This window comes from Rhinoraja longicauda, chromosome 1 (genome assembly GCF_053455715.1).
Source record: "Rhinoraja longicauda isolate Sanriku21f chromosome 1, sRhiLon1.1, whole genome shotgun sequence".
Classification (NCBI taxonomy): Eukaryota; Metazoa; Chordata; class Chondrichthyes; order Rajiformes; family Arhynchobatidae; genus Rhinoraja; species Rhinoraja longicauda.
Window position 1 is genome coordinate 53,995,322 of NC_135953.1, and position 12,963 is coordinate 54,008,284.

A 12,963-nucleotide genomic window follows, 5' to 3' on the forward strand; every position below is an offset into this window, starting at 1 on the left:
TTTCACTATTCAGCTCATTGGCATAAAATCTATTTGAAAAGTTGATATATGTCATCGCCTTGTTTTATTTTCCAGATATTCATAGTCAAAACTTGGCAAGGTCTTTCTCAGCTGAGTGCAGACTGTACAGTACATTAAAATTAAATTAACAGTGCTGAAGATACTCAGTCGATCAGACAGCATCTGAAGAGTAATATGAATATTTTAGGATAATGGCATACAATATGATTTAAGGAAAGATCATCAAGCTGGGTTAAAAGATTTAAAATAATATTTTTTTCTTAAATTAAGACACAATATCCATTTAAAACACTTTAAGGTATTTAAGTAAGCTGAATTACTTCAAATCACTGCATGCTCCCTAACATTTGCTGATATTTCTCACAACCATTCCTCTCCATTGAAATGAATGGTTCAATGTTCCTGCATTTGGCTTGATATAGCACAGGCTCAGCATGCAGGTTCCTTAACATATAGTGGCATTTGCACGTGGCGATGCTGGTGGTTTGATGTGGTGATTCCCTATAAGTTCCAAACTCTTATAACATAACATAACATAACATAACAACACTTTATTGTCACTCGGCACAAACACCGAACGAAATTTCAGCAGCCAGACACAGCAAAAAAGAAAAGAACACAGGACACCCGACCCCAACACAAACATCCATCACAGTGACTCCAAACACCCCCTCACAGTGATGGAGGCAACAAAACTTCCCCTCTCTTCCCCCCGCACCCACGGACAGGCAGCTCGACCCCTACCGAGGCAAACGACACGCACAGCCCCCGCAAGGGGATGGAAGGCCCCGCGGCCAAGCCGCACCGGGCACCGAAACGTCCCGCGGCCGCACCGGGCGATGTTAAGTCCAGCGGCCGAGCCACACCGGGCGCTGAAACGTCCCGCGGCCGAGCCACACCGGGCACTGAAACGTCCCGCGGCCGAGCCGCACCGGGCACTGAAACGTCCCGCGGCCGAGCCGCGCTGGTGATGTTAAGTCCAGCGGCCAAGCCGCACCGGGCACTGAAACGTCCCGCGGCCGAGCCGCGCTGGCGATGTTAAGTCCAGCGGCCAAGCCGCACCGGGCACTGAAATGTCCCGCGGCCGCACCGGGCGATGTTAAGTCCAGCGGCCGAGCCGCACCGGGCACTGAAACGTCCCGCGGCCGAGCCGCACCGGGCACTGAAACGTCCCGCGGCCGAGCCGCGCCGGCGATGTTAAGTCCCGCAGCCGAGCCGCGCCGGGCGATGGAAGGCCCCGCGGGCGAGCTGCGCCCCGGGGAAAAGACCTAATAAAAGAAAGGTTTCTCCCCGCCCCACCCCACCCCCGCACACCCCACACCCCCATCACACATACACAGCCAAAAACAGAAACAAAAACCATCCCAACACCGACACAAACAAAAAAAAAGAAAAAAAGACAACAGACTGCCAGAGAGCCGCAGCCGTTAGGCGCAGCCAACTCCTCCCATTCTAGAGATGCAATCTGCACCAAAACATATTTTCAGAATTATGTTTTATTGCAGTGTTCCAGTATCAACCACATCTGCTACTTTACAGTATCTATTTTAGAAATAAAGTGTCATCATTACCAATTAACCATGTGCAATCATTTATTTGACAGTGGTTCTTATGGTTTCCTTCCATACTGATCTGCTGAATAATTCTGAGCATCATCTTAGAAAGACTAATAGAGCTGTGATTAACAAAGGTCACTCACTTTGCATTTTCCATGACTCCTCCTTCTCTGCAATTCAAAATATGTTTAATTTCCAACTTTTCCTCGGATTGAAGAATGCTTTCGACCCAAAACGTCACCTGGCCATGTTCTCCAGGGATGCTGCCTGACCCAACACTGTGTCATAATTTGTAAACCAGCATCTTCAGTTCGTTGTGTCCACATTCATTGGTAAAGGTATTGTGTAGAGGAGTTTGAATATAATGTTACAACTGTACAAGATGTTGGCAAGTCTACATATCCTATAGTTCTGGTCGCCCGACTATAGAAAGGATGGTGTTAAATTTGAAAGGGTGCACAAAAAGATTTGGAAGGATCTAGAGGGTTTGATTTATAAAGAGAGGCTGGATAGGCTGGGATTTCCTTCCCCGAATTATAGAAACCTGAGGGGTCACCTAATAGATATACAAAATCATGAGTGACATAGTTAAGGTGAACAGCCACTGTCTTTTCCCCTCAGTAGGAGAGCCTAACGGCAGAGGGTATTGGTTTAAGGTTTAAAGGGAAATGGGCCAAATGCTGGCATTATGGGACTAGCACAGGAAAGCATTATAGTCAGTCATATAGGTGAATTTCATTTCACTCTGCGTATTTCTACTGAGGACTACCTACGCACACCCTCACGCCCTCCGTACTATTGTATCATGCGCACACAATAGTTTGTTTCACAATGGAGCCAATTCTGGGTTGGGTTTTGCTGCTTGTATCACCAATGATGATACTTTCCCTTCTTCCTTATTGCTTTGATTTAACTACATTATGATAATTATAAGATGGTTGTATAGTGATGACATATGTAACTGTTCTAAAATCAACGGAGTTACTCATTTGATTTCTGTTCTATGCTGAAATATCTGGTCCAAAAGGAAGTGTTATTTTAAGGCCACTGACCAAGGATTAGAAGTGCTAAAATATCTTTGAGGTAGAGAAGGGAATATGCAAGGGGCATTTTACTTCATGATTGATGTCTAAGACTAACAACAACTAGATGAGCATTTCTGTGAACATCAAGCTAGGACTGAATCAGGGTCTGACGATTATGCTTTGTGTCATCAAATACTCTCCAGGCTGCCAGCCAGATTTGTCCATGAATGTGACCACTTAAAACATATGGAACAAATGGAAAAATATTTTCTGTGGAGGAGATTAATGGCCAAAAAGCACAAGTGATAATTACAATTTTAAAAAAAAACTACAAGCAAAATTGGATCTACAGAATTAATGCTTCTATTTTTTCTTATTTTGGAATGAATTTTAAACTTTTCAAATGAAATTTATAACTTTATTCCTTACATTTTAAAATATTCATTATTCTTTTCAAAACCTTCTATAGTCTCAATCCTGGCTACCTTTGTAATTTATTTTGGTCTTAAAATCCTCCAAGATACATAAACCTTCACTTCTGGCCTGCTGAGACTATCTTAGGGGTGAGTTTGAGGATCCAGTTCCAGAGCTCAGGTCTAGTTAATTACATAGAAACATAGAAAATATGTGCAGGAGGAGGTCATTCGGCCCTTCGAGCCAGCACCGCCATTCATCCTCAGAAAATTCCAGAAGATTAGTCAAGAAGGATTTCCCCTTCATAAATCCATGCTGACTTGGACTAATCCTTTTACTGCTATCCAAATGTGCTGTTATTACTTCTTTAATAATTGACTCCAGCATCTTCCCCACCACCGATGTCAGGCTAACAGGTCTATAATTCCCCGTTTTCTCTCTCGCTCCTTTCTTGAAAAGTGGGATAACATTAGCTACCCTCCAATCCACAGGAACTGATCCTGAATTTATAGAACATTGAAAAATGATTACCAATGCAGCCACGATTTCTAGAGCCACCTTCTTGAGTACTCTGGGATGCAGACCATCAGCCCCATGGGATTTATCAGTCTTCAGTCCCATCAGTCTACCCAATACTCTTTCTTACCTGATGCAAATTTCTTTCAGTTCCTCTGTCCTCTAGTACATCTGGGAGATTGTTGTGTCTTCCTTAGTGAAGACAGATCCAAAGTACCTGTTCAACGCTTCTGCCATTTCCTTGTTCCCCATAATAATTTGAAGGGTCTCGACCCGAAACGTCACCCATTCCTTCTCTCCAGAGATGCTGCCTGCCCCGCTGAGTTACTCCAGCTTGTGTCTATCTTCAGTTTTAACCAGCATCTGCAGTTCCTTCTTATGCACTAGTTAATTGAACACCTGGTTGCCAATGATGGAGTGATGTCAGGCTCTGAGAATTGTGTATCAGTATCTTTAATGAACCGAGAAGATTGAATCATCTGGTTCTGAGGCAATTCCAGAACTATTATTTTTCTAACAATATTCCATTCTATAAAGTTTTGTGCAAATAGTTGAACTTTACGTCTCCAGCATTGACATTGGCATCAATGAGATCACCTTAACAGAAACCCTTAATGGAAGCAATTTACCAAAAGCGCTCTGGACAGGTGAGGTCACCAAAGGTTTTATGGTCACCAACCACAAATTTAGATGCAAATTTTAACATCTTTCTGCAGATTCAGGGAACTGAAGTTCTGATGAAAGATCGTCAATCTATGTGGTGCTGAGCATTTCCAGCATTTTCTTTGTATTTCAGATTTCCAGTATCTAAAGCTGACTATGTATGGAACACTTTATTTGATTTGACACCAACGATTCAGAATTATTTATTGCTGAATGTGGACACACTGTATTCAATTAGATGATAGTCATGTGATAACTTACAAAATTCTTAAGGGGTTGGACAGGCTAGATGCAGGAAGATTGTTCCCGATGTTGGGGAAGTCCAACAAGGGGTCACAGTTTAAGGATAAGGGGGAAGTCTTTTAGGACCGAGATGAGAAAGTTTTTTTTCACACAGAGAGTGGTGAATCTGTGGAATTCTCTGCCACAGAAGGTAGTTGAGGCCAGTTCATTGGCTATATTTAAGAGGGAGTTAGATGTGGCCCTTGTGACTAAAGGGATCAGGGGGTATGGAGAGAAGGCAGGTACAGGATATTGAGTTGGATGATCAGCCATTGTCATATTGAATGGCGGTGCAGGCTCGAAGGGCCGAATGGCCTACTCCTGCACGTATTTTCTATGTTTCTCTGTGATGTATTTGGACTGCACCTAGATGCCGATAGTGAGACCAGTCTGTCCAAGTGCTGGATGATTCCACATGTGCAAAGATTGACAGCTCAGTCTTTGTAAATATGACAATTAAAATAAACTAAAATACCAATTCCTAAAGCATTTATTGAAGTTATCCGGACCATGAGTCAAACTCACTGCAAGCCTTTGACAGAATGGAAAACCCTGACTCCAAAGCTGTCAAAAACTTTAGGCTCCTGACTTAAGAAACATTTATAAAGCACCTAAAATTAAATGTTGAAAAAATTATTTGAATGACTAAAAAATCTACTAAAAGCTCCTCAGTGCATCTGTAAATAATTAAAAGCATTAAATCAAACATGGTAGCAGGCCACATCCAATCCTAATGGCCAAGAAGAAATTTGGGTTCCTCAATATCTTTTTTTGCACATTGATGGGTTCACATCATCCCAAAAGCAGTGCAGGATCCTGGGCAGATTCTCCAGCATAAATCTAGACAGGCTTCTGCTCTGTGTTTGTTCCTCATGCAGAGTCCAGCAGCAGAGCTCTATCATGAAACTGCCAAAGGAATTCAGCCAACAAGTTTGGGACTTCTGCATTTGCACAGGTCTCCTGAAACTTGCCAGCACTTATGCTGAACAATGCCAGTTCCATGTGGAAGTTCTGTGAAACCCAGCTAAATCCTGTGCACTCTTGCATCTAACTGCCAGTAGACATGGGAACAGAGTACAACACACAGCAAAACTAAGACCTGCTTCCAAATTGCTCGGTAAAACAGTGACAAGTGAGTAAAGCACTGGTTTGATGCAGACAATGAACAATGAACAACGGAGGACCCGGCTTGCGGGGACCGCCGTGAGTGAGGGGGAGGAACAAAGGAGGACCCGGCGTGGGGGGACTGCCGTGAGAGTCAGAGGGGGAGGGGAGGGGGTGGGAGAACAAAAGGGGGACCTGGCACGGGATACTTTGTAACTTTGTAAGCGTGCTTTATGTGGCGACTATTTGCATACCTTGAGTATGCAAGCAAAGAGTTTCACTGTGACTTGTCACACGTGACAATAAAGTATTCACTCATTCAAGTTTCCCTATATGCATTCATCCTTTGCGTTCATCTTTGCTCATAGATGAATCAATGCACCATCAGCAAGAGTTGCTGAGGTCTTTGAATATATACTTTTAAATTCAGAAATGTTCCATTCCCATTATTGCTTTCTCCCATTCGAGGTAATTTTCTGCTTCCTATTTTGCATACGTATATTTTTATTGGAATTATGAATAATTATGTTGTCCACAGATCTATATAATCAAAGGCTATTTTAGCACGTTGCCATTCTAGCAAGAAGAGCAGCTGTTCTTAACCATTTTTACCTGACTGCACAGTTCAAACAATTATTGTTTTCCGGATAAATGACAACAGAGAAAAACAGTCATAGAATCCTATGTTTCACAATTTCCAGCACACAATGAAAAGCCAGCACTTTATTTCAATTTGCCTCACATCAGTGTGGTCTCTGAAATTCAGAGAAATTACATTTTTGATTTGGTACATCACTATTAAAGATCCGAGTCACAAATCCATTCAAACATAATCTATCATATGATTATATTCTACGCAATTCTAAACAGCCATATTCTTACCAGATTACTTTTTAATAAATGAGATTATAAACTCATAACAAATCCAAATTTATTGCAAAGAAAGGAAACCATGAATTATATAAACCCATCATCTCCATCTGTTGGCAAACATGATAATATTAATGCAAGGCTCATTTGTAATGAGATGAACTAATAACACTACAGCAGCACAAACTGTCCTATAGTTTATGCAAGTGTGAAAGCTTTCAATCGGTCATTATTTCATCAAAAATGTTCAATACAAATGCTGGCATGTTATCAGAGTATCAATACCAGCTACATTTTTTAAAAGATGATTAAAGGAAATATATATAGTTAACAAATGCAAATGTTACCAACAGGTTGCAAACAGGTATTTTGAAGTTTTCATGAACAACTCAAAATGGTACTACTTGAGCTAAGTCCCTACAGCACAACCATGTTTATGACATGTACAGGATACAACCCATCTACACCACTAGCGAAGGCTGTAGGATTTTGGTAGTCACTGTGCGCAAGCTCTAGCCAGAAGCTCAGCAACAAGTTCCAAGCCTGTGCATTTCATAAGCAGTTACAAACTCCACCAGAATAGAGCAGGATCACTCGCTTGCCAATTTTCTATCTTTCATGTGGGGAAATATCTATTACATATTTCTTCCTGATTCTGCAGCTGGAATTAGAACCTAACTACATGAGGAATCATCAGGCACAAACTCGCTTCCTATTGCTCCATGGCAAAATACCTTGCGGAACGTAATACCTTGTCACTCCACAGAGCTATTTTCTATTCCAATTTATAGAAGCATCATTATATTATTCATTATCTGTGTTTAATACATGCCAAAGACTTCTGAATTAGTACCAATAATGGTACTGCAACATTTATTGTGTAAATTTGTGGTTAAAAATGTCCCTGCAATATTTTAATTTGCCAAATTATATTTTCAAACAATGATTCCGAAGATTCCTCCAAAATATTGCAAATCTTCTTACATTTATGCACTTATATCAAGGCAAAGCAAAGTCACTACATGGTATATCACACCAGTATAGTGGGAGTGGGGGTGGGGGGGGGGGGGGGGATGGAGTCAACAACGTGGAAGCATATGCGTGCATTTAACGAGAAAGCGAGTGTAGGAAAGGTCACGTTTAAACTAACAGGGCAGGGGGATTGGAACCAATGCAAGGAGACAGAGGGCCATAAAAGGAGGACAGAAGCAAAAGGTAGAAGTGAGATGAGAAAAACAAACCTGAAAGCTTTGTGCCTTAATGCGAGGAGCATTCGTAATAAGGTGGATGAATTGAATGCGCAGTTAGTAGTTAAGGGATATGATATAGTGGGGATTACGGAGACATGGCTCCAGGGTGACCAAGGCTGGGAGCTGAGCATGCAGGGGTATACAATATTCAGGAAGGACAGACAGAAAGGAAGAGGAGGTCGGGTGGCATTGCTAGTTAAAGAGATTAATGCAATAGCAAGGAGAGACTTTAGCTTGGATGCTGAAGAATCGGTCTGGGTAGAACTGCTAAATAGCCAAAGGCAGAAAACGCCTGTTGAAGATGTATACAGACCACCAAACAGCAGTAGGGAGGTTGGGGATAGCATCAAGCCTAAAATTAGGGATGAGTGTGGCAAAGGTACTGCAGTTATCATGGGTGACTTTAATCTACATATAGATTGAGCCAACCAACCTTGATTTCCTGGAATGTATATGGGATGGTTTTTTAAACCAATATGTAGAGGATCCGACTAGAGGGCAGGCCATCTGAGAATGGGTATTGTATCACGAGGAAGGATTAGTTACCGAGCTTGTTGTGCAAAACCCCTTGGGCAACAGTAACCATATTATGGTGGAATTCTGCATTAGGATGGAGAGTGACACGGTTAATTCAGAGACTAGGGTCCTGAATTTAAAGAAAGGAGACTTTGAAGGTATGAGATGGGAATTGGCTAGGATAGACTGGCAAATTATACTTAAAAGGGTTAAGGGTGGAGAAGCAATGGCAAAGATTTAAAGACCACATGGATGAACTCCAAAAATTATTCATCCCTGTCTGGCGAAAAAATAAAACGGGGAAGGCGGCTCAACTGTGGCTACTGAGGGAAATCAAGGATAGTGTTAAATCCAAGGAAGAGGCATATAAATTGGCCAAAGGAAGCAGCAAACCAGAGGACTGGGAGAAAATTAGAACTCAACAGAGGAGGATAAAGGGGTTAATTAAGAGGGGGGGGGGGAAAGAGCATGAAAGAAAGCGTGAGGGGAACATAAAAACTGACGCTAAAAGCTTCTTTAGATATATAAAAATGAAAAGATTAGTGAAGACAAATGTAAGTCCCTTACAATCAGAGACAGATGAATATATATTGGGAAACAAGGAAATGGCAGAACAGTTAAACAAGTACTTTGGTTCTGTCTTCACTGAGGAAGACACAAACAATCTCCCAGAAATACTAGGGGACTGAGGATCTAGTGGGAAGGAGGAACTGAAGGGAATCTACATTAGTCAGGAAATGGTGTTATGTAAGCTGTTGGGACTGAAGGCAGATAAATCCCCAGGGCATGATTGTCTGCATCCCAGAGTACTCAAGGAGGTGGCCCTAGAAATCATGGATGCATTTGTGATCATTTTCCAATGTTCTCTTGACTATGGATCAGTTCCTGTGGACTGGAGAGTCAACGTAACTCCACTTTTTAAGAAAGGAGCGAGCGAGAAAACAGGGAATTATAGAACAGTTAGCCTAACATCGGTAGTGGGGAAGATGCTTGAATCGATTATTAAAGATGTTATAGCAGCACATTTGGAAAACAGGATCGGTCAAAGTCAGCATGGATTTATGAAGGGGAAATCATGATTGACTAATATTTTTGAGGATGTACCAAGCAGAATGGATAAGGGAGAGCCAATAGAAAGCTAATGGCCTTCATTGCGAGAGGATTTGAGTTTAGGAGCAAGGAGGTCCTACTGCAGTTGTATAAGGCCCTGGTGAGACTGCACCTGGAGAATTGTGTGCAATTTTGGTCTCCTAACTTGAGGAAGGACATTATTGCTATTGAGGGAGTGCGGCAGAGGTTCACCATGTTAATTCCCAGGATGGCGGGACTGACATATGATGAAAGAATGGGTCGACTGGGCTTGTATTCACTGGAATTTAGAAGAATGAGAGGTGATCTTATAGAAACATATAAAATTCTTAAAGGATTGGACAAGCTAGATGCAAGAGAAATGTTCCCGATGTTGGGGGAGACCAGAACCAGCGATCACAGTTTAAGAATATGAGGTAGGCCATTTTCAGACTGAGATGAGGAAAATCTTTTTCACCCAGAGAGTTGTGAATCTGTGGAATTTTCTGCCACTGAAGGCAGTGGAGACCAATTCACTGGATGCTTTGAAGAGAGAGTTAGATTTAGCTCTTATGGCTAAAGGAATCAAGGGATATGGAGAAAAGCAGGAATTGGGTACTGATTTTGGATGATCAACCATGATCATATTGAATGGCAGTGCTGGCTCAAAGGGCCAAATGGCCTACTGCATCTATTTTTCTCTGTTTATAGACAATAGACAATAGGTGCAGGAGCAGGCCATTCAGCCCTTTGGGCCAGCACCACCATTCAATGTGATCATTGGCTGATCATTCTCAATCAGTACCCCGTTCCTGCCTTCTCCCCATACCCCATAACATGTTTCTATGTTAACGATGTGGTTAGGAGGAGTTTTTTGGAAGAATGTAGCTATTTCACCAGAGAAATGTGGAGGGATAATTTCCTTTGATAGTTTCCTTTGAAAGCCTGCTACTGGATTTTCTGTGGACATCTATCACTTAAATTACATTCACAATACATTAATTATAGATCAAACTGATAACGATCGAAGCTACAACTATAAGCTTTGCATTTTTCTTCAATATTGATGATCCAAAATCAAGATTCTAATCTAATTTGGAATTATGATATTCTTCATCATAGATCGGCATTTAGCTTCTATCACTGTGTGCAATTACATGCCACATCAATTTGAAAAACCAGCATTTTAAAAACCAGACCAATCCACAATCACATTCCATGAAGTCTTATCGCAGTACAAATTGGGAACTGATGATACAAAATATGCAAACAGGACATACCTTCAACAACACAAAAACATCTCAATTTTTAAAGGCAACTTCTCCTTTTGGTATTGCAAGTTAACATAAATAGTGTTCCATGTGACAGCATTTCTAGGTCTGGTGTTTTTCTGTGATTATAAATGTTTTCTCTGCAGTGATATTTTGTGCTGTATATGGCGAAAGCATGCATCTAACTTACTGACCTTACTAGATAACAAACTGCAAACCTGTTACTGCATACCAGTATATTCTGCTCATACTGCCTTGCAGCAAAAAACAGATATCTCTCCCTCTGACATCTGGGAATGGGGCCCAGTAATTGACAGTAATTCTAAGCATGGTTACCAGGATTGGTACTGTAGTTATCAATGGGCCAAATATGCAAATATGCAAATGCAAACGTCATTGCAAAACTCACAATGTCCAAAAAAAATTTTTATATAAGATTATTGTGAAGTATTGGCTATCCAAATGTGGGCAAAGAAAAGCTTAGCCATCAACTGTCAGGTGGATTACATCAAGTTTTATTGGGTTTTGCTCTTTTCCAAATCTGAACACTGGTCCATCAGTGCCTTGAAATTATTTTTTTCTGCAATGCCAATCACCTATTTTGTTATTTACGCTGCCTTGTTACAAGTAAGCTATGCAAGCAACTTAGAGATTTGAACGCAAGCACAATGGAGGCCATAAATCGAGTGGCTCTCCTGCTTCCTTCCCCATTCCTTCCCCTGAAATAAAGTGATTGATCACAGTTTTTGTTTTAAGCATAGGGAAATCTAAATCTAATGTGAATGAGATTTAAGGTGAGAAGCAAAAGATTTAAAGGGGACCTCAGGAGCAACTATTTCCCACACAGAGGGTAGTTTGACTATATGGAACGGCCTGCCAGATGAGGTGGTTAGAGTCGGTACAATTACAATATTTAAAAGACATTTATGGATAGGAAAGATTTTATGGGATATGGGCTAAACACTGGCAAATGAACTAGCTCAGGTAAACAATATGGACAAGTTGAGCATGGACAAGTTGAGTCGAATAAACTGTTTCCATACTGTATAACTGTATAAACTTCAATTATTCTAAAATTGTACTTGACATAGAGCAATCAGGTCTCCATGAACAGCTAAAATGTCAGAGCTTTCCTTTACAAGCATTTGTCAAACTTGTTATAGAATTGCCGTAAGAAAAACTTTGCAAGATGTTATTGTGGGATATACATTAGGAATAGAACTTCCTTGGTGCAGTTATTTTATACTGATTGATATAAATTATTCTTAATCTCCCAATGACTCCAAAACCTAAGTAAATTAAAGTTCCACATATCTTCAATCCACAGACTGCTCAAAAACAGTCGAAAGCAAATTAGAAATGGATTTGTTGGACGTTTGAAGTTAAAGTAACTCGTTAATGAAGTGTTACAAGGCTGGTACTCAAAGTAAACCCTGTTCTGGTTTCCATTCACCTCCAAAGCTGATCTAGATTCCTCTGTGCATTGCCTCTTGAATAGTTAGAGTGGCACTTCCTACTACCTCTGAGGAATTCAGAGAATGGGAATTGTTAAAATCCATTCAGCACTCTTACAAGGGAAGCTAGGTCAGGTTGATCAAAGACAACAACTTAAATGAAGGACATTTCAGAACAAGAACCAAAGGATTTTGAAGCAAATACACTGAAGTAAACATATATATTACTTATCACAGTACAAAAGAACCCATATGCAAACATCCAGAATATCCATCTTACCTAGTAATTAAAACAGCATTATCATGATGAGCAATTCCATTTTCTGGAATGGTGTTTCCATCATTTTGGTGAGAAAGAATGCTTTTCTGCCATTTACAGAAGCTGTCCAAGGACTTGTCTGCATGATGATTTATCTCCAAGTTTGGCTACAATGCAACGTATACCAGAGAAATCCAAACAGAAAATCAATTACTCAACAAACACTTTTTCTTCAAAGAATAATAATGAAGATGATAATTATTAAATGTAGCTTTCTTTTCTTTTGGGATAGCATTTCATTTAACAATTTACCATTTTGGTATATTTTCGGTTGCCCGACTTCAACCCTGTTCTTCAGATTAAGAAGAATCAAAGGAAGAAGTATTTTGCACATAAATAAATTCCTATTGAAAACATTAATGATGTGGCTAAATGTAGAACCAACGTTTCTCTTTCCCCAGTATTTTTTCTAACACAAAGTTTCACTGCTGTTTGATCAAAACATTAATTCACAAATTTAACAAAGGGAATATCTAGTTTAGAATCCTCGTCTTACCTGATCTTCAGTAAGAACAATCAGACGAGTGACAATAATGTTCACAACATTTCCTAGACTGGAATCACGGTAAAGTTTGGCAACCTGACCTCCAGAAAATAAGAAAAGACACAAAGTCAGACAAAAGTAAAAATCCTC

At 40.6% G+C, this 12,963-nt stretch overlaps 1 protein-coding gene across 2 annotated transcripts in view; it reads right to left on the reverse strand.

The window, feature by feature from the left end:
- adamts6 (ADAM metallopeptidase with thrombospondin type 1 motif, 6) overlaps window positions 1-12,963 on the reverse strand; it is a 231,674-nt gene that overhangs the window by 175,987 nt on the left and 42,724 nt on the right. For both annotated transcript variants that reach the window (XR_013547164.1, XM_078397497.1), the window contains exons 6-7: window positions 12,826-12,909; window positions 12,291-12,436 (exon numbers count right to left, since the gene is read on the reverse strand). Coding sequence is in view for 1 of the 2 variants with exons in the window: in XM_078397497.1 (XP_078253623.1) it covers window positions 12,291-12,436; window positions 12,826-12,909 (230 nt within the window). In the remaining variant the exon portion in view is untranslated. The remainder of the gene's footprint in view (window positions 1-12,290; window positions 12,437-12,825; window positions 12,910-12,963) is intronic.